We start from the raw sequence: 24,343 nt of genomic DNA on the forward strand, positions 1-24,343 counted from the left end.
TTTCCATAATCTATTTGTCTTGAACTGAAATAAGAATAGAGAGAGACTTCAGGCTGTCTATAAACTCTCACTGTTTTGCTATGAATATTACAGTTTTTGCTGTTCCTTCTGAAGTCCCATCTCCCAGAGCCAGTTGATTACCTGAGACCTCACATTTATGACCAAGCCATCATCTGCAGCACACTCACTGGCTGTAGAGCTTTGTGTGGGGCAACTGGGAAGAGGCAACAATTCTCTTGGCAGGGAACTGAGACAGCAGGATCTGAGGAGGCTCTCAGAGGCTTCAAGGTGTTGATATTTGGAAATCCAGCAGAAAATGGTTCCTTTTATTTAGGTGAGAACACTCCCCACTGAGAGCGTTGGATCCTCCTGGTTGCCTTTGAAGCAGCTTGTTTGGAGCTACTGGTGGTGTAAATTGACTGCGGTATCATGAGCTCTGCAGTGACTGCAAGGACTCTCTGCAAGCAAGCAAGCAAACAAAGCCAGGAAGGCACCTAAGAGCCATACAGCCCACGTCTCTCCTGCCACTTGCACTCCCATGTAACAGATCTCTGTATATGGTCATGGGACGGTGGAGACTTGCACCCCATATGGAAGAGAACAGCTGGGGTGGACCTGCACCCCACACCCAGCCCATCTCTGGGATGAGATGTGACTGACCAAATATCTCTCTGGACAATCTGTCTTTAGAGAGGAAACTATCCGGGAAAGAAGTTGTCACCTCTTCATGGAGGCTTGTGGGTACATCCAGGAGTTACACCCTGACTTCAGGGCAGGATGAGTGGGCTGGAAACAGCTTTTCAAGCCTTTTGGCCCCCACTGCTTCTACTGCTGATGTGACACTGAGGTTGTCTCACTAAACCAGAAATTAGCAGGGCCAGAGGGTAAAATGTTGGCTTCACCACTGCACCCACCTTTACTGACCCATGAAAACCAGCTGGAGGTAAGAGCTGGGTTCTTGTCAGGGGTGTGGGGGGGCAAAACTTTTCTTTCCTTTCTCCCCTTTTTCATCTCTTTTGCCTCCTGTGTGGTGAGGACTCAGTGTCACCAGTCCACATGATCTTTAGTAAGTCACGTCTTGAAATGCAGAGGAGCTTTGGGGGTCTGGGGGAATACTGCTCTCAAACTCAGTTATTAACTCTTGTGCAATGAAACCTCTGTGTTGTGTTGTGTCTGTGTTCTGTTTGTCCCCCACCCACTCTCTCTGACAAATGTAATTCAGTGAACACAGATAGTCGAGAGAGCCTGTAAGGGATACTGTGCTGTTTAAGCTGGATCTGCATTTGAGTAAGTAATTTGCAACTGGAAGGCAGGCATAAATTAATTCTTATTTGAATGACATGCTTACTTTCCTTTTTCTAGAAGGTGTAATTCTTTATGTTCGACTTTCAGGATTACTTTCTCCAAAACACACATCGTGTATTGCAGTAACTCATCTCAAAGCCTAGCAGGGCCGAGTAGGATGAACACACATTTTACACTCATTGCCATGTATTTAAATAACACTTGTCATCTTGTCTTCTTTGCTCTGAAATGAAAGCTTGGAATGACATGCATTTGGACTGGAAAGACCAAACATTCACAGGAGATATTTGTGGATGGTGGAGGGGAAAGGAGAGGAAGATCCCTCAATTTGACAGCACTTGGGCACTTATGTCTGGTGGATGAGAAGAGGCAGGAAGGGTCTGCAGTTGTACTGTCCCCACAGAAAACTTCAGATCATTGGTGTTTTCATAAGGTGGATGTCTCTGAAGTAATTTTTAACACGGGCTGCTTATCAGCACATTTTACAATGTGATATTTGTCTTTGGAAAATACCATGTCCCCAGCAAGAGCCCATACCCAGGGAGCCCAGGAAAGGAGATGCTGCTGACTGACATTGAGACATGTCAAAGAGAAAAGTATTTTGGGCTTTGCTTATGAAGTGTGAGCCAGACTATGCTCATGTTGCAGCACTGATACCCCTTCAGCACAGAGACCCCCAGGGACCGGGGTGGGGGATGTTATCCGCTGTGCATATTTGCTGTTCCATGCTGGTATCAATCACCATGGCAGCGGCATGTGATGGGTTTCATGAAGTGGAACAAGTGTCCTGCACAAGGGGCTGTTTTGTCTGCGTAAGTTTTTAAAAACAGCTTGAAGTGGCTCAGAGATTTATCCTTTTTTGCACTGACTGGAGAACATGGGAGGAAGGTGATGCTTTGGCTTTGTTTTGCCTGCGAGCCCGCCAACCCTTCAGCTTGGGGGGGATGCAGAGGAGCCTGCATGGGTACTGTCCTGAGACTCCCATCCTCCAGCTTGTTGGGGGCTGCAAAGGCATCTCTCTGCCATATTAAGGCCTTGCTGCTTGGCCAGGGCTACAGGGAGGGGTGCCAGCTGCCTTTTCCAGCTTCTCTGGCATTTCAGGAATGCAGATCATTCACTGAAGCTACATTTCAAAGCCTTTAACCCTTTGGTTGGCTGCATCCCACATGCCTGAATGTGGCCACCAGGCTGGTGCTGGGGCAGAGTGGCACAGCTGAGCGGAGCTAGTGCCCCCCTTGTATCCGAGCACACCAGGAGGTCTCAGCTTGGCAGCACAGAGGAAGTGTCCCCCAAAGCATCGAAATCACACAGGACCATGTTTCTGGCTGGTGGGATGTTGCGGGTCCCCGTGCATCTCCTTTTTTGCAATTCATGCTCAAAGATGTGCGGCTTGCAGGGCCCACTGCCTTGCAGCTTTAAATGACTTGTGTAGTGGTGCAAATGGTTCATTTTGGGCCAGGTACATACCCTTGTATCTGGCCAGGTGGGAAACACCAGGAGGTGATGCTCCATTTCTCCAACATCACTGTTTTAGGGAGAGATCCCTCTGCAAATGCTTTCAGGTTTGCTTCCTTTTCTAATAGACTTTTTCCCCTGAGAAGGCTGATCTGAGGTCCTCACCACCCCAGCAGAACCTTCTGGAGAACAGTTTCAGTCTCTGGACATGGAGTTATAGTATTGCTGTAGTACTGTGCTCCTCCCTCCTGTACTACATTGCGTAGGCTACAGAAATCCTCTCTGACAGCCGCTGCAAGGATTTCAGAAGGGATTTCGCCCACTCAAACTCAAGCTATTGTGTTTCTTTGTATAAAACTGTTAAGGAGAGAGAGAGATTGTATTAATTCAGACATGCACCAAGTGGGCTTGTTTCTGCTCTTGCTAAAATCTGTGTGAGTTTCCTGATTAAATCTCTGAAACCACAGGAGACCTTTCAGCAATGTACTTTTCAGTTCCACCAGTGTTTTAAATTAAATTTACAGTGATACCAAAGATAGGAATTTGTCATCTAAAAACTCACGTGTGCTGTGGATGTTTACATCCAGTTTCCAGATGTGTTTGTCAGGTCAGCATGGTGGCATTAAGAGGCTGTGTGACAAATAAGCAGCAGGATTAATGGCTCACTGCTCCCAGTGCTCTATCCCCCTGCAAAAAGTTCAGCCCAAGTTTCAACAGAGCCGGGCAGGTCTGTGCTTGCGGCAGCAGCCTCTTCCCACGAGATGGTGCTCGGAGCATGCACGGCTGTGCCAGGAGCGCATGGGCTGCTGCAGGCTGGCCGCAGGCTGCCCCCGTTCTCCCAGTTACTAAACTTTCAACCTACAACGGCCCTCCAACTGCACATGAGGGTTTTTCTGAACTGCGAGCGATTGTGTCTCAGGTACAGCCATGTTTCGTGCTTCCCAGGTTAACGCAACTATTAAAAAAAGGGGTTTTGCAAAATGCTGAGTCCTAATAGGAGGCCCCAGCATGGGGACAGGGTGTTGGGGTGCAGAGCAGAGCTGTCAATCCGGTGCTGTGCTGGTGCCGAAGTGTAAGGGGTGAGATGGTTGTGCAGGCAGCTGCCCCCATGTTCAGGAGCTGGTGGGGCTTGGGAGAGTCAAGTTGACGTCTCTGCTTTGCAGTGATGCCTGCACCCGGGCAAGCTGCTTATGCCTCGAAAAGGAATATACACAGGTGTGTGCTCCTGTGCTGTAGGCACAGACACCTCCTTTTTCCTGTCCTTTTTCCTCTGTCATCTCTTCAGTGCAGCATGTTGCAGGGTTGTCAGCCATTAATGGAGATGCATATGGGGAATGCCTAGTGGTGGGGACCCAGCTGGAGGTGCAGAAAACTCCTGTACATGGAACTCCTGCTCTGAGATAGCCTTGGAGTGGAAAACTGCCTCAGTTCTGTATTTTAAACTATAGGAGTATTTCAGGTCAGTGCAGATTGCTGCTGCACCATATAGATCTGGGGTTGCCTTTGCATCCCCACATGTCTGAGTAGATCTTGTCCCTAGTTTAGAGTCTAAGCCAAGCCCCTGAGTATCCCCAAGTCCCTCAGTGTGCCCTGACAGCTCTTGTGACCGAATGTCCACATGCCTCTTGCTTTCTACCCTAGCAAAGCATCCTGCCTGAGTTGGCCCCACCGTCCCTTATGTCTGCCTCTCTTTCTTTAAATGCCTGCTGAAGTCCCACTTTCTCCCCAAAACCCATGTGAAACAGGCTGTCTTTGCCTGAGCTTGCCTGGCAGCATGGGGATGGAGGATTAGCTAGCTAGGCAGGGGAGCAGGGAGCTGATAGACAGGGAGGCAGCCACTAGGGCTGGTGCTGGGAGCTGCATAAAAACATTATGTGTAGGAGATGAAAGCAGAAAGGAAAATTCATGGTTTACCCATGGCACTAGAAAAATACATGCACCATACAGCAGACTGATGCTGGTGTTATCTCAGCGATCTCACTTTTGGCTTCGCTGGGGTTTGGTAGTGCCTGTTGTGGCTGCTGGCTCTTGGAGGTGAGGACTTGTTTTCTGCTTGTAGAACACCACAGCCCATCAGGGGCGCTGTGATGAATGGCAACAGCCCAGAGCTCGAGAAGGTGCCGGTGTGCTCCGTGCCACTGCTGTCGCTGCCAGACGGCAGTGGTGGCAGCTGATTCCTCCGGTGCAGACCCAAGTTTAGAGTTTGGTGCTTGTCTTATGCTGGAGCATCATCAGCTGTTACACAGGTCCTGAGTGTAAGAACGTATTCCTCCAAAGGCAAGTATGCAGCAATTCTGTCCCTCTTCCCCTCCCTTTTATCACTCTGGTAAACTTTGTCATTCCATAAATCTTGCAGCAAGTAAATATATATTTCTTTCCTAATTGCCGATGAAAAAGCTCAGTGCAGGGTTGGCCACCCTCCTCTGCAGAGTTGCCCTGGCAGTTTAATCTAGTCTGCGGGGGCTTTGCTGACTTGCATGGTACCCGTGTAAATCAAGATACCCCATGGTCTGAGCACAGTTACTTTGATCCCTAAGGCTGGATCTCATCAAAGACTGAAATGAGGATTGTTTGACAACACCTATTTTCCATTAGCAATGTTGACAGCATTAATTATATTCTGATGCTTTAATTCTTTATTATTGAAATCACACATCAGTGATAGTCATTATTTTGCAAGGGGGTTGATGTTATGCTAATCAGCGTGCAATTAACTGGGTCATCCCACTCATTTTTTTGGCTGTGGGCACAACACTACTGCTCTTGTACTGGAGTCTCTGTGGTCTGCCAAGATTTATTTTAAACAAACATGAGCAAGCCAGAATTTCTGAGCCAGCTTTTTTAGGACTCTTGGGTGCAAGTTATGTGAAAATATTTATCTCTGTTGTATACTGTTTAACATCTTCCTTGGTTACTAATGGACTGGAAAGGATTTCATTGTCCTCAAGTGATACAACTACATCATCTTGCTGCTTTGCAAAATCAGAGCAAAAATGTTTATAGGAATCTTCTGTCCTTTCTTTGTCATTTATTAACTGTCTTGTGCTGTTTTGGAAAGAGCTGGTGCCTGTCTTGGGATTTTTTGTGTTTGTGCTGAACTTTAAAGATCTTCTCTCTGTTAGCCCATCACATTGTGGTGTTCTCTGTTCTCATTCCTACAGGTACAGTCCCCAGATCACAAGGAATGGAGCAAAAGCGCAGGCTGGCAACCACGAGGTGAAGATTAAAGGTCCGGAGCCAGTGATTAGCCAGATTATTGACAAGCTGAAACACATCAACCAGGTTTGTTGTAGACATGCCAGCAGGGATGTCTCCGGAGTGGGTGGTTTCCAAATCAGTTTGGCCTCCCTTGCACTCTCTCTGGGCTCAGACAGACATCCCTGGTATCTGCATCTGCAGCAGCTCTGGGAGCCCGGTGTGCAGAGCTGGTGCCACCCTGGCCTGGCCCTACACAGCACCAGCCCCAAAGGGCACACAGAGGGCCAGTCCTGTTGGATGCCTGCTGGTGTGGTTCTCCATGATGCAGCCTCCCAGGACTCAGCCTGTACCTGGGTCATGTGAAGATGCATGACTGCAATACAAGAATGCTTCTGCTGGGCATGCCCTTAGCAGTGGAGGTCCAGGAAAGATGGAGCTGATGGGGTGCCCCTGAGCATGATGTGCTGGCAGGGGGTCATGTGGCATGTACCTGAGGTTCCCTCTGATAGGAGAAGCTCCTTTTGGCATTGCTCATGGCTGGCAATAAAGGTCACTTTTTTCTTTGCTGTATCTCCCTGGGCATTCACTCCCCGTTGGTAATGGGATAAGTTACTGTTGAATGGGGAAATGGCAGAACTGGATGAGATCCTTTCTGCTGGGGAGGAAGCTTCCTTCCCACTGCCTCAGACCTGGCATCCTTCCTGGGACAAGCGGTATCTTGTCTCTACCCATTATGTCACACCAGGCTAGGTCTGCGAACAAGCCCTGCTGCTGCCGGGGAGGAGAAGGTGGCAGGTCTGCACAGCGTTCAGCTTGTGGCTGAATCTTCCCCAGCACTGCCTTAGGCCAGTGGGGCTTGGGTCTGGCTCTGGACTCTGCTCTCCCCTCTGTGTCACTGAGTCTGGATGTCACAGTAACTCGTAGAGGGGATGTTTTTCATATGCAGATAGCTTGGACTTGCTGCTTTGCCAGGACACAGCACTGGGACCTCACAGGGCAAATCCTCAGGTGGTAATACTGTTAACACAGCTGAGCTGCCCCGTCTCTCCTGAGAGAGCTCTTTCCAGTGGGGACCTTGCCGATGGTCGCTCTGGTACGAAGCTCTGGGCAGCTGTGTTTTCCTGGGGCTAAGCCCAGCTTTGCTTCCAGACCGGGTGGGCTGTGAGGGCGGCTCTGTTTGGAGTTGCTGGCTTAGCAACTTTTCTGCAAACCTCTGCTTTCCTGCTCCCTCGACTGCCAGAGACTGTTTTCACGGCCATTGCCAGTTTAACCCCCGTGCCCTCCAACGCAGGCATGCCTCATTAGGTGCTGCCTGGGAGCAGGATGCAGTGTGGGCTTCAGGGTCCCCAGGAGCACCCCACAATGCAGGAGCTGCCATGGGCAGCGGCCCTACAGCTTGCTCTGGCTTCCCACACACTCCCCGTGCTGAGCGGTGCCATCTGCCAACAGCCCCTAATTATTAGAAGGGGAAAAACGGGAGGAATAGCATAATCAGCTCCCTATTAAATGGGGTAGAAGGCAGGCTTCAACCTGCGGGTGATAATGATATTTTGCCGTTCACAGTGAGAAAGCTGCACTGAACAAAACATGGTTATTAGTGTACCTGAAACTGCTGACATAAAGTGGTTGTGAAATGCTGGCTGCCAGACTGGGTTAAGTTAGGTCTTTGCTGAATAGCTTGGCCTTCACAGTGGAGGTCTGTGGAGTGGGAGACCCTGGGTAAACACTGCTGTGCTCAACTCAGCTGTTTGCAGCAGCAGAGTCTCTGTCAGCTGCCGCTCAGAGAAAAATTGTGGTAAGGGGGTGAATACAGTCAGCTTAGTCATGATCTCTTACAGAGAGGCTCGCAGTATTGGGTTGGAATGTGTTATGGGGGGCAAGTAAGCTGTTTTGGTTTGTACAGTGTAAATGTAAGAGCCTGAAAAAAATATTGAACGCTCTTGTAAAGCTGTGTTTGAGAAAGAGGAGGAATTGAGAATAAAATCAGGAGAAAATGGGAAGTGATTTGTGCAAATTAGTTATGAAGCTTGCCCACAGAAGCTGTAGCTGCCCCATCCCTGGAAGGCCAGGCTGGATGGGGCTTGGTCTAAGGAAGGTGCCCCTGCCTATGGCAAGGGATCGGAACTACATGATATGTAAGATCCCTTCCCACCCAAACCAATCTGTAATTCTATGATATGATTCTATTCCTGTGTAGGGTCTATAGTCTATGTTCAGCAGTTTATATACCAGGAAAGTAACTGGGGAGGTTACTTAAATTTGGGATTTAGGGTGTCAGAGCTTACCATCACACTTATTTTCTTGGCTGAAGTAAGTTTTGAGCTCTCTTTCACTTCTGGAATGCATCTTGATTGCCAAACAGTATTAAATGTGGAAGGAGCAGCAGCTCTGGATGAATTACAGTTGTGTCTTTCAGGAGTTGGCTTCAGATTTGGGAGAAAGTGGGAAGTCCCAAGCTGGAGAGGGTTGAAAATCTCCACCAAGCTAAGCCAACAGTGGCTTTTAAGGATTTTTAAACATCCAGATCCTCTGGAGAAAAGACCATCTTTGCGGTGCTCAGAGCTGTAAACTAGATTCCCATGTGACTACCTGTAAATTGTAAATCTTGTACAGTGTTGTGACTTCCTCCCAGTGTGTTGTGTTAAGAGATACAGCCTGGATTTTGTGGTGTGGGCAGACTCGGGAACCATGCTGTTTGGTACGATTTTCATAGAGGTCCATAGCTTTTATTTTTACTTGGAGATTTTTGCTAAAAATCTGTAATTTGCTGATGATTTGACTTTGCTTTTATTCCAGGATGCTTATGCTGCTGGCAATGTCTCTTCTTTCAGTGTTGTGTGTACAAATTGCGCTTGCTCTTTAGTTCTTGTCTTCTCAAACCTAATTTGGGTAAATATACATACATTCACATGAGAAATTCTCATCAAACGTTTGCACTTTGAAATGAGAATGGGGTTTGTGCATTAGCATTAAACCCATGGGGATTCAAAGAAGTAGAGAAAACCTAACCCAGAGAAAGGAGGAACTGCTCCAGATTGTAATTTTTCATTTGAGCATCCATCAAGCTAAAATAAATAAATGAATAAAGCACAGTGCCTGAGTTGTGTGCTGTCTCAAGTCAGCCCTTTCTGGATGAGTCCCCCTCAGTGCTGCCTATTGTCTTGGTTTGAAAGACAGGTATCTGCTAAGGAAGGCAAGAGCCTCCCTTGGAATGGCAGATGCGACCCCTCTTCCCTCTGAGTTATTATAATTCCAAAATCAAGGGGTTTTCAGGCAAAGATATGGGAAGTAAGAATAACAGTTCTTTACTATTATATATCTATACGTGTACAACCAGTCAAACAAACAACAGTAACTATGGCAGTAACAGCAAACACAAACCCAGTCCCAGCCTTCTCGGCTGTCAGACCCTTTCCCCTCGGGTGCAGTTCCGCTCGCAGCCGGCAGGGGCGCTGGCGGCTCCCGGTGAGCAGGGCAGGTGCGGTGGTTCCCCCACAGCTGCAGGGGGCGCTCCGGAGCGAGCTCGGGGAGCACGCGGCACTGGTGCCCTGGGAAGGGATGGAACAAAGGCTTCACAAACTCCTGGGCAGCCGATCCCAGTGTCCGGCCAGACCCTCGGGAACAGCAGGCTGGAACAGCAGGCTGGAACAGCAGGGACAAGCACGAATCCCAGGTGGCAAACGAGATGTATCCAAATGGGGAACCCCCCGGAGGTCTGGGCAGGCAAGGTGAGCAGGGCTACAACGTAGCAAAGGCTCGAAGCAACGGCAGGGCAGGGCAGCCACGGCCTGGCTCCCAGCGGGGCACAGAAGGCGGGCTTGGGATGCCGGGGTTTGTCCAGCAGAAGGAAAAAGCAGCCGAAAAAAGCAGCCTCCCTCTCTGTCCAAAGGCCGAGGACAGACTATCCCCACACCAAGGTGAAACGAAAGAGTAGCCAGATGCACCCCTCCCCCAGTGGGTAGATCTTTTTTTTTCTTATGTACCCAGCAGTTTGTCCCCCTAGCAACACGTATGGGGAAAATTCCTTTAACAGAAAAAAAAAAAAACCAAACCAGGAGAACTCCTAAAACCCCAACACCTTTTCATCACATCAGACCATTTTTGTTTCACCCAAATGTGTGATTGTGGCTGATGGTACTTTTTGTGCATTGGCGGATGAGATGGTTTATTATTGCCATATTGGAATTTTTTCCTCCAGTTCTGTTAGATGTCTACCAAGTTTTGATTTGAGTTATTTTTGTTGTGTGCCCAGAGGCATGAACAGCCTATCCATAAATATTACCATTGTTTTCTCAGCTGGGAGGCTAAGGGTCATCTTCAGGAAAATGAATTGGAATTGGTTCCTAACTTTTATTCCCCAGAGTGGATGGGGTCTGTTTCCAGCTAGGCGGCTTTTCACTCATCCTGTAAATGGAACTATATTGAAACTGAAAAAGTTTTCAGTGTCAGCATAGGGTCTTGCTCAGGTTTTTTGTGGCTTGGTAACACCCCCAGGAAGAAAGCTGTGTGCAGGGTGAGCTATTTCCTGTGTCACTCCACTTTCCTCCAACCACGGGGACGTTTGCATGGCTGACAGATGGGGATGAGCTTCAACTTTTAACAGCTATGGAGGTGGGAGGTTCCATGTCCTGGGAGCTCTGCCATGCTGGTGACCTCCTGTTGATCATCCTCTTCCATGAAGACTCTTGTAAGGAATGACACAACTCTTAGAAAAATTAATTTATTAAAATCAGAAAAATTACAAAAATCAGAAAAATATAAAAATTTGGGATCCTAATGGCTCAAGAGGTATGCCCCAGGAGCGCAGGGATTAGAGATCTTCAGGCTTAGACAGCACTGGACCTCTAGTGGAAAAACCTGCAGTGCTGGGCTGACTTTTAGCTAATCCGAAAGTCAAAGAAAAATTATTAAAGGGTCCTAAATAGGACTAAGGCTTAACTGCCCAGCACTAGCATCCACCACAGCTAAAATCCGCAGCGCTCTGCCTCTGCTCTGAAGCTGACTCGCTGTTTTATAGTGCCTTTGCTCCGCCCCAATCTGCCCACAGACCGCCCATAGACCGCCCACAGCACACCCCTTTGGTCCCAAGTGATTGGTGCTTCCCTTTTGACAGATCATCTCTGTCTACCAATAGCTTGTCGTTGTCAGGGGGGTAGTAGCAGCTAAGTAAGAGTGGTAACATGTCCTCATTAAGATTCAGGTTGCCACGGAGCTTACCTACAGACCAACGGCCAAAAATCTAAAAATAGCTTTTGGCTGTTAGAAACTGGGTTTTGGGAGCTGGTTCTGAAACTAAGGTGCAAAGTAGAAACCCTTAAAAAAATATTAAAATACATCTAATACATCTTAAAACATTTGTAAAAGTATACAGAGAACATGAGAAAAACAACTCTTGCAGTGTACAAGTGGTTTAAAGTTTGAAAAGGGATTTTTAACTGGGACACTTTTAACTGGGGGATTTTAACTGGAACTGGTGCAGATAAACTGCTTTGAAATAGTGAAAACGCTAACAGCAGAACTTGATATTTGTTCCTGGACTGATGGGTGAACATTAACATTCAATTAAAAATTGTTTAACTCAAAATTAACTAATTAGAGCAACATGCAAAGACCAAGCTAATTAGGGATTTCATGTATGACAGCTCTGGAGAGAGGACCTGAATGATGCTGGTGTAAGGATGCAGCAGGGATCTGTGGTACCAAACTGGCTGATGTGACAGTCTTGATCCTTCCTCTTGTCCCTGTCTGTCCTGAAGTGATTTTTATGTCCTTTGCAGTGCTTATGTGGCTCTGATACCATTCCAGCAGATGCTTTACTCCTTAATGCCATTACCTCTTTAAGCTTGTGCTCAGTTGCAATCTCTTTTTATGCTTAGGTAAATCCTGGTGTTTATCACCATGTCTCGAGGAGGAAGAGCACAATTTTTTAAGAAAATGAGGGAAAAAACACACCAAAAATTAATAGTAAAATCCATAAAAGGAAACCTAGCTGCGGAAGATGTGTCTTTACAAAATTGAATGGCCTGGAAACATATTGTACATTTCCAGACACTCAAGTTAAGGGCTCATTTAGAATATTTCAGATATACTGGAGTATGACAGTTCTTTGGTTTCCACATCAAACAATCTGTAATTTATTGCCCCATATAGGGACTATGTTTTTATCATATTGCATATTTTCTAGCCAGAAATCTAACTCCCATATAAGCTCTTGAAAAAATAAACCCTTTGGGGATGGGAATCCAGGCAATATGCTTTCACAGACCCTGAGAAACTGCCTTTGATTTATTTCCTTGGAAATAAGGGGAAGACACAGTTTCTTGGAGTATTACAGCTGTTCCCCCAAGCAGGGTCTCGCTGCCTTTCTTCATGTGCTCGATGTAAAAACCTGGGTCCTGCAGTGAGCCCCATGTGAAAGAGCCTCATGTTGCTCTTAGAGGGGTTTGCAGGAGGACAAGAACAACATTTAGAAGTTTTATGAGGCAGTAAAACACACAGATATAGTTGGAAGGGAAAAAAAAAAAAAAAAAAAAAAAAAAAAAAAAAGACAGGAGGCCCAGAGGTGCGAAGGACCAAAGACAAAATAGACCTGAAGTTCACAAAAAAAAAAGCACGTCCTGGCATTTCCAGAGCCGTGTTTGAAGCTGGTTTGATCAACCAATATGTCCCATATTTGTTTGTAGGTTTAATGGGCTGCTCCCCGGCGGCCTGGCTGCTGGGAGAGGGCATGGTGGAGGTCACCCAGAAGTTAATTTGGAAAGAGGCCAAAAGGCCACAACTTGATTGAATCAGATATAAACAAAATAGGCCTGGGAACAGTGTGATGTCCTTGTGCCTGAGTTCTCTGCAACCTCTTTGCTCAAAATGCAGCATGGTGGAGCACTGGCACCCAGTGAGGAGGGTCTGACCCCACCATGGGGAGACAAGTTCGGGTGGCAAAAGGATGCAGGCACCACTCAGGGCACACAGGGAAATACAGAGTTTATTATGGGAGAGCCTGGGGAGCTGGGGACTTTTCAGGAATATATGCCCCCTTCAGAAGAATCCATTACTTTGATGGATTTGGTGAAATAGAGTTTCCCTGTGCCTGCTAGGCTTTCTGAGGTTTATTAGTCCCACTGTATTTTAATTCCTCAATCAGATGAAGCTGCATAATAATTAGAAAAATGTGCAAACTGCCAGATTGTTAAATAATGCAACGCACAATACTAATCACTTCAAAATACAATATTTAAATTGCACCAAAGCAAGTAGTTTTTGACTCATTTTCCACCTTTAATAAGTTAGCACTACAATGTCTGAAGTATTGTATATATGCAATATAATCTATCAAGACCTCCAAGGAAATGTCAATAAATACAATAATTACTTGGACACACCTTTCGCTCATCATTATTAAACAGTTTGTAACAATTAAAATATTAAAACCACATGCTTGTTAAAAAGCAACCAGACATTGCATTTATTTCTTACTAAGGCTATTAAATGAAATGACGTAAGATTTTTATTTTAATGATAAATGTGCTTTAGAATGGATCAGTTAATTCTTCTTTAGTGCACAAAATAATCTACAGCTCCACCGAGTCTAGGCCTGGTATTTAAGTACTAATTCCATTGTTCTTTTATCTGCGCCCTGGCTCCCGTTAACACACAAGGTAAATGCTCTCCCACTCTGTATGCAAGTGGTACTAACAGGATTTTGCCAGGACAGTTGAATCAGGGGAAGTGTGACCCTCGGTAATGAGAATGTAATTAAATCTGAAAGTATCTGACTGTCAGGTGACTTTTCAAACCTGAACCCCTTATTTCCCTGCCCGCAGCAGGCATCACCTGCCTGGACCCTGTGGCAAACCTCCAGGTTTATCAGGATTGTTGAGGGAATGCTGTATCCACACTGAGTTTTTTTTTAACAGCCAGAGATTGTTTCTACCTGGTGTGTTTGTGTGCCTGTTTTCAAACAGAGGTGTGTACTGGAGTGGTCTTCCACATGTGAAATGTTACAACTTTGTCCCTGTGGCTTCAGCTCCAGCAGGGAGTCAGGTGCTTCAGGTGTGTCCTGCAGGGACCATCCTCTAAACAATGTTGTGGAAATCAGCTGTGGAAAAAAACAAATCAACACCTTTAAAGGAGATTAATTTGCTTTTGTGTCCAGAACATGCAGCTGATGCACAGCAGTGCCTTAAATCAAACACCAGATATCCTGTACCAGAGCTGAAGTTTATCCTGTTGTGGAGGAAACAAACTTGAAGGAATCCTTGTGCAGCAAAACCCGGTGTAAATGGAGGTGTTGATAGCAGATTAACAGCTAATTACAGTTATTCTGGGCCTGGTTAATTGTATCAAGTGTCGCCTTGTGCTGTGAGTCAGGCTGTAATTTAATCAGTAAATGTCTGAGGTAGGTGTCCTCCCTCATGGGCCCAGTAACAAAGGACACAGATCTCTGGTGTTAGTGGGATGTTAGGTAGTTTCCTCATGTTTTTCTCTAAAATTGGACTTAACATCAAGGTTTTTAAAATGTGGTCCAGACTGAGAGGGGGACTGGGATTCAAAGAGCTAATCTTCATTGTTCAGAAGGTAACCTTAGTCTTCTTGGCTGCAGAAAAAATCCAGTTGCTTTTGTTCCCAAGAAAAAGCCTTGATAACAATAATGTTACCTTTGATTCCAGTTTGAGGTGGTGTAAGACTGCTTAGTGATGATGTTCTCAGGGGCAGGAGGAAAAGGCAGCGCTGTCAGACCTGCTCAGAGAGGGACTGCTCTGACAGGAATTTCCTTCTCCAGCCCCAGGCTGTGCTGTGGTAATGTGGTGCCCAGCTGTGGAATGGTGTACAGGCAGTGTGACAAAAATGTCTGTGAGATTCCCACTCCACCCTGAGCTGTTTCACAGGCCAGGCAGGTTGGAGCTGGGGATTTCCCCAGTGCAATTCTGCCACTTCACCCAAGCCTTGTGTTTGCGGGGGAACAAGGCACACTTGTGGCAAGTATTTTCTCTGTGCTGGCAAACCCTGTTCCCAGTCAGTGAGACCCTTTTGACCTGATTGCATTGGTGTAAGTACCTCTCATGGCTCAGGAAGACTCTTGGTTAATGCTGTTGCTCATTAAACTTCTTAGCTTGGTTTTGACCTGTAACTGGCTGCAGAGACTGGGTTGTATTTTCATGCTCGTGCTGCTGGAGTCCATGCAATGAGAGATGGCCCTTGCAGCACATCAGACTGTGAGCAAAGAGAGAAGTTTAGGTTGCAGCAGGATTTGCCTGTGGCCTTGCTTAGCTGTATTGCAAGGGAGTGATATTTAAGAAAAGGAAATGTGCTTGGTTGAGGACATGTGTAAGAAGATGCTGCTGATGCAGCAGGGTCAGCAAGGAAGTAGGAGACAGCTGGCAGAGGGTGTTCGAGCCATCAACAAATACTGTGATGGGCAGAAAGTTACCTTTTATTTTTGTCAGGAACCCTTGAATGCCTCCTGCCTATGGGTGGGGAAGCAGTTTACTGACCTTTTTCTGCAGCACATAAGAATCTAAAAGCTGAGGGTGAGACTTATATAGGTGCATTTCAGGGCTTCCTCTGCGAGTGTTGTGTCTCACTGGGGGAGGGTATAAAGTCACCAGCTTTGAACTTAATTTAAACACTGAGTTGCTTCAGCTGTTCAGTTGGTGTCTGTGCATCTGTGTGTGGGAGAACTACACCAGGCAGGGATCCTCCTGCCTCCAGCTCCAGAGGCCTGAGCCTTGCTGTTGGGTACATTCAGCATCAGTGATGAGTTGCACCCTGGTGTGTCAGCAGTGCCCATGCTGGAGCCTGGTTGGTTCCTTATCCTGTTGGTAGACTCATCCTAGGTGCCAATATTGACACTGGAAAATTTGTGTCCCTGAAGTTTTTTTGGTTTTTGCAAGCAGCATCCGTGCTCTGAACAAAGAGGAGAGCTGAGACCTTGCCCAGGAGGCAGTCCAGCCATCGTCTATTAATTAGAGACCAGCTGCTTGATCCTGCCTAGCTAACAGGTTTGGAGGTGTTTGCCATGGAGTCTTCTTCCCCCTGCTTGATTTAAGTCTCTGCTAAAATCAACAGCTTGATAATTAACCCCACGCTGGGGTTGTCTTGTCTGATGGGAGATAACTGGCTTATAAGGCAGCTGTTCAGTTCCCTGGGAAGCTCTGTGGACCAGGGGACATCTATTAGAACTGCTTGTAGTCACTTGTTGGGCTTCCAGAGCCTTGAAGCGAAGTGAATGCAAAAGTAAAGCTTGGAAGGAGCAGCCCCCAGGAGGGCAGGATGCAGCCAGGGTGACTCAAGCTGGTGTTTTGGCAGAAACCTCTGTGCAACACAACACAGTGCACAAAAATGCATGATTTGAGGAGTCCTTCTCCACTGGGAGCTTTTAGGGGAAAAGGAAAGCAACTGGGACAGGGGTCTGTGTTGCAGAAGGAGAAGTGGAGGAAAAAAATTCTTCCGGCCCAGCTCTCAGCTTGCTGTTTCCTACCTGGTGCCAAGGACAAGATGTTTGTCTCGCAAGCAGCCCTGCAGACGTCGCCAACAGCCAGAGAGCCGCCATGTGTGCCAGAGCCTGAACCAAGAGGAAATCTCCCAGCTGCTCCAACTGGCTGGGCTGGGCTGGGCAGGAGGAGGCTGTGGGACCCCCTGGCTGCTACACCCCCTGCCTGGGTCACCCTGATCCCCTCTACAGAACCACGGGGCTGTTTTAGCAGATGGCTCGAGGTGGTGTGAGACCTGCACGTCCTTTTAGGTGCTCTTGCATCCAGGGCACCTTGCATCCAGGCCATCCCTGCTCAAATGTCTGAAGGATGTGATGGCGATGAGGTGGTTGATTGCTCCACCTCTGCCCATTTTGTCTTGTTTCTTGTGCTTCTACTTTGGTTGTTGTCTCATGTTTCATCTTCTGGTGACATGCACTTTGGGCCTTCCTGAGCAGTGTTTGGATAGCAGAGTGGGGTTCTGCTCCAACATAATGAAACAAAATATGGAAAACATGGATAATAGCAGTGTCGGGTCCTGGCCCATGTAGGCTCCCACATCCCTTCTTCACTCAGCTGCCAACGCCCTGAGGGGTGGCTGCTTGAGAGGTGAAGAAATTGGTCCAGGTTCTCATGTCTTGTGATGCAGAGTGGGTGAAAAGGAGAGGGGTAGGAGGCTGAGAAACTTTGTGGGGAGAAGGAGCAGGGATATGATGCCAGAGGAAGAGCAGTGTGGAAAGGGGACAAGATAACCAGCCCTTGCAGGCAGCAAGAAGGGAGCATCTTTGCAAAACCTTTTCCACCACCCTTGACAGCTGTGGGTAGTTAATGTGCCTGATCAGCCCAGGCAAAGTGAAGAAGAGATGGAACGGGGTGTTTGCAATAAGTAGCTGCATTCCTATGTTGCTTCTAGGGAAATGGTAGCTCATGGAAGTCGTTCTGATCCTGAGAGGAATTGGTCCAGGCAGACTTCAGCAAAATGCTGAAGGCATCATCTATTGCCTAGTCCAACCACATGTTTGATGATTGGTCTAGTGATTGGGTTTTTTGAATTTGAGGGATGTCTGTGTTTGATGGAAGCAGATGTAGGAAGGGATGCTGAAGGTCCAGCAATAGTTAAGGCTTGGAAAGGCAAAATAGGAGAAGGGGCTGTAGTGGCTCAAAGAGGAAAGCAGTATTTCTCCAGCACTGGCATCGATGTGGGGCTCAGGGGATGAGCCAGAAGCAGACAGGGATTGCCCAGGACTCCATCAGGCTGGGCTGTACCCCTTAGCCCTGCTCGGCACCCGCACTGTCCTGTTCCTTCCTACTGCTGCACAAAAACAAGCCATAAATAGCTGGGGTGGAAGGGGAAGGAACTGGATATAAGGTGAATGAGCTGATCGTAAAGCCTGGGTAATCTCTTTTTCACATGTGCCTGGTGATGAATGAGCATTTGTTCAGGCCAGGGAAGTGACACCTCCCCTGCCTGGGGGACAGCAGGCAGGAGCTGGTCCCTGTGCCTGCCGTGGTGCTAGCCAGGGCTTAACCTCCATGGGAGCATACAGTCCCGGGCATCAGCCCGCCCTCACCAAACCAGAGCAATCCATAATTCCTTGGCAGCCCCTTCTGCTGCCAAATGAGATTTATTGTCGAGTGCGAACTCGTGTTAATTACTGCCAGCACTTAGGGGTCTTTATCTGTCTCCCTTTACCCATAGGGATGATGTCAGTTTGGATAGCTAATCTGGAATTAAGCTGATGATCCATAAAGTAGAGCCACCCTTTGGTCAATGAATTCACTGCTGTCACCATCTTCTTTGTGCTATCAGGAGAGTGACCAGGAAAAGTGACTTAACTGGCAGCCAAGAGCATCTCCTCTGGAGCCTGTGAAGATAATAAAGTGGGTCCTGCTGTGCTGGTAAACCCCAACTGATGCATGGTAGGGATTTTTCCTATTCCAGGTATTTTGAGTGCTAGAATTAAAGACTAAAACATTTTTATGGCTAAGGAGCCACAATATAGGCTCAGAACTATGGTTCACAACTTTAGTCACCCATCACCATGGACTAGTGCAGAGCCCCAGAGTAGGAGTGACTCAAGAGCAGTGTGTGGGGAGGGAATGCCCTTGCTGATGCTGTTCAGAGCAGGCAGGAGGTGCTGTCTGGGGCTTGGTCTGCTGAGTTTAGCTCAAACCTTGTGATGTCTCAAAGGAGGCAGCACAGGGAAATGCAGAATTGGCCTTTAGAGCAGCTGAGAAAATGGCCATGTCCAACTCATCATTTTTCCAAGCACTGCAAATCACTTTTCCATCTCCAAAGTCTGCTTTCACTTTATTAACATTTGATTAGTGATCACTTTTTGTTCTGCTGAGCTTGAAATTGGAGTTCAATGAGGAACAGGTTTCTTCTCTGCCATGTCTGTGCTACCAAGGTGCATCCAACTGGAAGGACCATAAGGAAACCACAATTCAGATGTTCTCCTGCCAAAATGGGTGGTTCTATCCATGGGCCAGCGCTGTCATCAGAAGAGCAGTGGTGCCTGCTGGTGTGCACACACTCATGTGTTCACTCTTGCAAGACAGAAGTACAAATCCCGGTATTTACAGATATTTTTAAGGTGTTAAATATCCTTATTTTCAAATGGAGTTTGGTGCTTGGTGCCAATGAACATTGAGTTTTTCTGTAATATGTGTTGCATTTTGTTGCTGCCCAAGAGGGGGAAGGCTTTCTGGAGCTTGTAAAGAAGCAATAAAAAAATTATGCTGTTGATGTTGCATTAAGTTTGTGTTTGTGCATACTCCTGTTCCACAAAGGTGTGTCTCCACAGAGTGGGTAAACCTAAGGCAGCGGGGAAATAGAAACGTGATGTGGAGGGCACCAGCAATCTCATGAGGGTTGGTTAAATAATAAAGTATTTGCTAATAAAATATAATCTTTTCCTGCTATTTCCAGGGCTAATAAGCAGAGGAAGTGGAGAGAATCGATTCTGCTGTTGCATGCTTATGTTTGATCAGGCCACCAAATTCAAAACACATGAGTTTTGAAAAAGTCCACAACTTAGCCTTATAAAATGGGTTCCTTTCCCCAATTCTTGCCTGTGATCAGATAATGACCTTCGTAAGCAAAACAACCCCAGCTGTATTTCATAATGGGAATATACTTCTGTACATCATAATGAGCTGTTAACAGGGAACAGTATCGTGTGAAAATCTGCACGTTTCCCATGATGTTGCCCTGATTCAAAAGCCACACATAAATTATTTGGTATTGCAGATTTCAAGGTCAGGATTGGCCACATAAGATCTAGTTTTTCACCCCCAAAACCCAATGTTTTTAGCAGGATGGAATTTAAAATAGAGAAACCTGATCCGTTGGGAATCTCAGGAGTTGTGTGAGAAGTATCTCAGCACTTGTGTCAGGTACTTGTAAGTGTGTGGCTGGAGTGGGTGACTGGAGTGAAGGAAGGGGAGGTAATACCTTTGCTCCTCCAAAAGTCTTCCTTACAAGGCTCCTGAAGGAAGGCATCCTGAGCTTTTCAACCAGTTGTGAGGTGGTGAAATTCATTGAGTTTTGTGAGGTTTCTAGCAGAGCCAGGAGCTGGTTTTCCCTGCTAGGTTGAGTTGCCAGGGTTCCCTTCCTGATGCCAAGCAGCACATGGACACATGGCTGGAGCTCCAGAGTCATTTGTGCACTGAGCCACTTTTTCTGCTGGATGTGAATACTTGATTATTAAGCATATATTACAATTCTGAATATTATTTTAGCTGCAAGTTCAGTCTCCATCCTCTCCAGCTCTTTAGGTTTGATCGTATTCCAGAGGCTTACTAAAAACATGCAAAGAATTTCAACAAAACTCTCTGGAGCACTTTTTGTTAAATTTTTTCAGTCATGCAAGCTAAATTAAATGACAGCTCTGTCCACCAAAAGATTACAAATATCAATCAGCCTTCTCCCCTAAACTCATGAAGGAATTAAATGTTTTTCTAAAAGTCTTCTATTCCCCTTAATAATCTCTTTGGCTGTTCTCTTTACTTTACATATTTTTGAAGTGTGTTGAAAGGGATGATTTCTGCCCTAAAGGAGCACAGTGCTTGTAGCTTGCTGACAGTATTTAATCTGAATTTGTGGGCACAATTTTGGGTGTTGCTCAAATTGATATTTGCAATACTGTGGGCTTAGTTTCCAAAAGGACAAAACAGCTATGAAACTGCAGTCCAAGAAACATGATGCTGAGCTCTTTTCAGAGATGGGTGATTAATGGTAAAAACTATGTTGCAGCACCCACTGTTTGTGTTGAAATTGGAAAAATAAGACCAGGTGGCTCAGTGGGCTGGTGGAATGGGGGGCTCTGAGTGAAGTGGTTGTAAAGAATGAGGAGTTAAAAAGATTTCAACATACAGTGGCCTGTCCAAGACAAGCTGAGTCATTACCCTGTGTTGCTGCATCTGTTTTGTCTGTTCACTGTACAGTTATGAATAATTGTGTAAATCATGCTGGGATATCCTGGGGAGCTTTCTTTGCAGGAAGGCTCAGCACACTGTTCCTTTCTGCCTTGTGTTTTAAGTTGTAGGGAGACCACAAGACAAACCAAACAACAAAGATGTACATGGAAACCAGATGTGACTGCCCAGTGTCCCTTGGAGTGCCTCCTGCTGATGCCCTGGCACTGCCCACCCTATCTGTCCAGAGGGTCAGGGTTTAAAGGGGATGAGGTTGGAAATAAAACTGATGGATGCCTGATCCGTTAGAACTTGTAGTGAGGAGCAGAGGGAGTTTCTTGCCGTGGTGGTTGTGTGGATGGAAGAGGAAAGCCCCGCAGCCCCCTCGGAGGTGTGCGGATGTGTGTCCCCGGCCTCCCACAAAGTGTGCTCCAGTTTACATCAGGTACTTTACAGTGTATTTTTGCCATTATGGTTTAGCAAAGAAGAGTAGATAAGACAGTAAACTCTTAGAGCTGGGTGAGTTGTGATTAAGTTAAAGCTATCTCACTGTTACATACTACTTTAGTGATCACCAGACCGTGTATTTTCCTGCCTCTTACCACGGGCTTTAAACCACAAGACATGAATAAACTGTAATTTTAGGGTACAGTCAGCTCTGCTTGCTATTTAAGGATGGGGAATCTATGTTCAGCCCACCAAATATAATTTCATAAAGCATGCAAACCATCAAGGAGGTTGTGGAATGGTTGATGAGTGGGACTAGGGCTGCTGCTCTGGATGAAGCTGACATCCAACAGCATTCCTGGGTCTGGATGTACCAATTGAGTGGAGTAGGATTTCCACCCCACGCCTGGTCTCTGCTAACTATTCCAGTAGGTTTTGTGTCATGGGCTCTATTTCTCCCACAGGCAGCTGAAAAATTTAATTGAATCTCTCTATAGTTGTCAGCAGCTGGGGAGGGCATGGCTAAGGATGGAGGTTTTCTCCTGGCAAAGGAATGAGCAGTGTGGCACAGGGATGTCACGTTCACTTGAGCCGAAGTTGGGGCCCACGTGATGTTTCTCAGAAAGTTCCTGTTTTATTGTGGCTACAAAGGCATAGAAATTAAGCTGCTAATTTATGGCATGCCAAGGAAAAAACTAGTATTACAAGAAATGCTCAGTTATTTTATTGTTTGAAAACACACAGTTGAAAAATCCTGATTTTTCCTTGCCCCCCACTGAGCTTATTAAATCTGAAAATATCCCAAAAGTTAATTCTCTCTGCCAGAAAGTTCCTCTGCTCTTTCAGGTAAATCATGAAAGCTGTGCCACCTGGACTGCATGGTTGGGTCCCGTCTGGCTTGTTCTGTTCCTGGGATGCAGAGGAACAAGAATCCCACAGAGGAGCAAGCATCCTGCTGCTGAACAGTCGCGGTCCCTTTCAGCACGATGGACTTGGGTTTTGGCAGTGGTGCACTGGAGCAATGGGTTTGAACTGGTGTGTGTGCTAATTAGCTGTGCATGGGAGACCCTCATTCTACCTCGAGCTGAGGACTGCTATTAGCTGGGGGCTTTGTTTGGAGGAGCAAAGTACAAGTGATGATGTAAAGGCTTGGGTGGTTGGCATGTTCAGTTCCTGGGTGGGGTCTTCCCTGTGCTACCCCCAGCGCTGCACTTGCCTTTTTGTTTGTTATTTTTTTGTGGTTGCACCATATTCTGGGAAAGGCCTGTAAATGTCTAAACAAAATAAAATTCCTGAAAAATGAACTTAACCAGCCTGAGCCAAAGCCTGTTGGAGACCGTGAAAGCACATCCTCTGAGTTTTGAGGAGATGAGCTGCATTTTGCTGCCTACCGTGGATGTGGGACTCACCCAGCATGGTTCTCACACCAGGCAGACTTTGACACGTGCCAGAGAGAGCTTTGCTGCAGGGTTTGCTGCAGCTGGGGAACCCAAAGGGGTCTTACATGGAGCCATTTGTTTTTCATTATGTTACACTCCTCTAATATAAACACTGAAGTATGTGGACATTGCTGTGGACAGGGCGAGCCAGATGCCAAAGGCATTCCTCCAAGGCTGTATAAACTTCAGGAGCTAAATATTTTAGAAACTGTTTTCTAAGGCTAGCTTAATAGTTTAAAAATATAACCTAGATTCCAGATATTAAAAAATGCCTTGCAAGGCATGCACAGTGCTGCAAGAGATGGAACTAACTAAACCCCTGAAGTATGCGGAAAGGTCCCATTTTGCAATATCTTCTCTGTTACTTATCCTTTTCATTTTTTTTTTTCCCTTAGCACTGAGATTAAATTCAAGAAGCTTTTAACAGCAGAGTGGCAGTGATAGAAATTTTCAGCATATATTAACTAGCTGACTCACACTTTTTCAAAGGGGATCTGGGTTTATGTTGGAGTAGCTGGCTGCTTTCAGCAACAGCAAAATCAGGAAAGTCAGTGAAGAGAGGAAGCTGATAATTTATACTGTGTCTAATCCCTCTGTGTGCTGTGATGGGAGCATGGGGAGCTCCCACCCATGTTTGGAAAGTGGTCCTGACCCCATGCTCAGGGGAGGCATTCAAGTCCCTGTCTCAGGGATGTACAAATTCCCACTGTTACTTAGGACTTAGCTTTAAAATATTCTTTAAAAGATGCTTTCATTGTGTCACTTGGCTACCCCAAAAACTTTCACTAGCACCCTCTGTGCTTCAAGAGTGAGAAATGAGATTTTTTTTAGATGTAGTTTGTGGAGTCCATACAGACCTGAGAGATATGCCATTTCCTTTCTTGTGTTACTTCTCAGATGGGATAGAGTCCCTGAAAGCAGTGAGATTCCCTGAACAGAGGTTCCTCTTGCTACTATTTTTTCCCCTGTCTGGCCTAACTTGACATGCGTTTTGTAGCGGACCCCAGAGCTTTGGTGACATTGGGGTCTTGCAGGGCTCATGGGATGCTCACTGGGCAGAAGCTGAAGGGCAGAATGACTCAATGTGGGTTTGCCTCCTCCTTTTGTTTCTTCCACTGAAGTTTTGCGTGCAGCTTTGTCCATGAATGAACCTGAGCTCATCAGTACTTTGGCACAAGGAGTGTGCTGGGGTCTTGTCCCACTGTCCTGGCTCCACTGAATCCTGTCCCGCTCCTGTCACCCACTCCCCCAGCGAGCAGAGGACAAAGCAGCAGGGAGAGTGGAGGGAAGCGGCTGAGTGACTGTGGCCCCTCATGTCTTTCAGCTGCTCAGAGGGATGACTTTGCCCCATCGAAAAGCTTCAGGAAAAGCCCCAGAAGAGGAGGAGGAGGAGAGTGGAGACTGCGACGATGAAGATGACTGTGGCAGAGGCTCTGGGGATGGAGTGCTGCGAGTGAAGAACCAGCTCCGTTTCTTAGCAGGTGATGGGGATGGTGGTATTGCAGCAGCTGTCCCTCTGTGGATTATAGGTTTTGGTGATGGTATGGGGAGCTGCTCCCTGGGGTCTGCTCAGGTTCACTTGCTGCAGCCACCCCCAATGCCCTCCACAGC

The 24,343-nt window shown here is 46.7% G+C and overlaps 1 protein-coding gene across 3 annotated transcripts in view; it reads left to right on the forward strand.

Annotated features, from left to right (window-relative positions):
- The window catches only part of LOC103622915 (glypican-4), a 227,116-nt gene that overhangs the window by 90,515 nt on the left and 112,258 nt on the right, over window positions 1-24,343 (forward strand). For 2 of the 3 annotated variants that reach the window (XM_017743202.1, XM_017743211.1), the window contains exons 5-7: window positions 5,922-6,042; window positions 22,140-22,328; window positions 24,057-24,213. In XM_017743202.1, coding sequence (XP_017598691.1) covers window positions 5,922-6,042; window positions 22,140-22,328; window positions 24,057-24,213 — 467 coding nt within the window. The remainder of the gene's footprint in view (window positions 1-5,921; window positions 6,043-22,139; window positions 22,329-24,056; window positions 24,214-24,343) is intronic. The other variant, XM_008641941.2, reaches the window with a different exon arrangement.

Source organism: Corvus brachyrhynchos, unplaced genomic scaffold (assembly GCF_000691975.1).
Source record: "Corvus brachyrhynchos isolate BGI_N302 unplaced genomic scaffold, ASM69197v1 scaffold220, whole genome shotgun sequence".
NCBI classification, from domain to species: Eukaryota; Metazoa; Chordata; class Aves; order Passeriformes; family Corvidae; genus Corvus; species Corvus brachyrhynchos.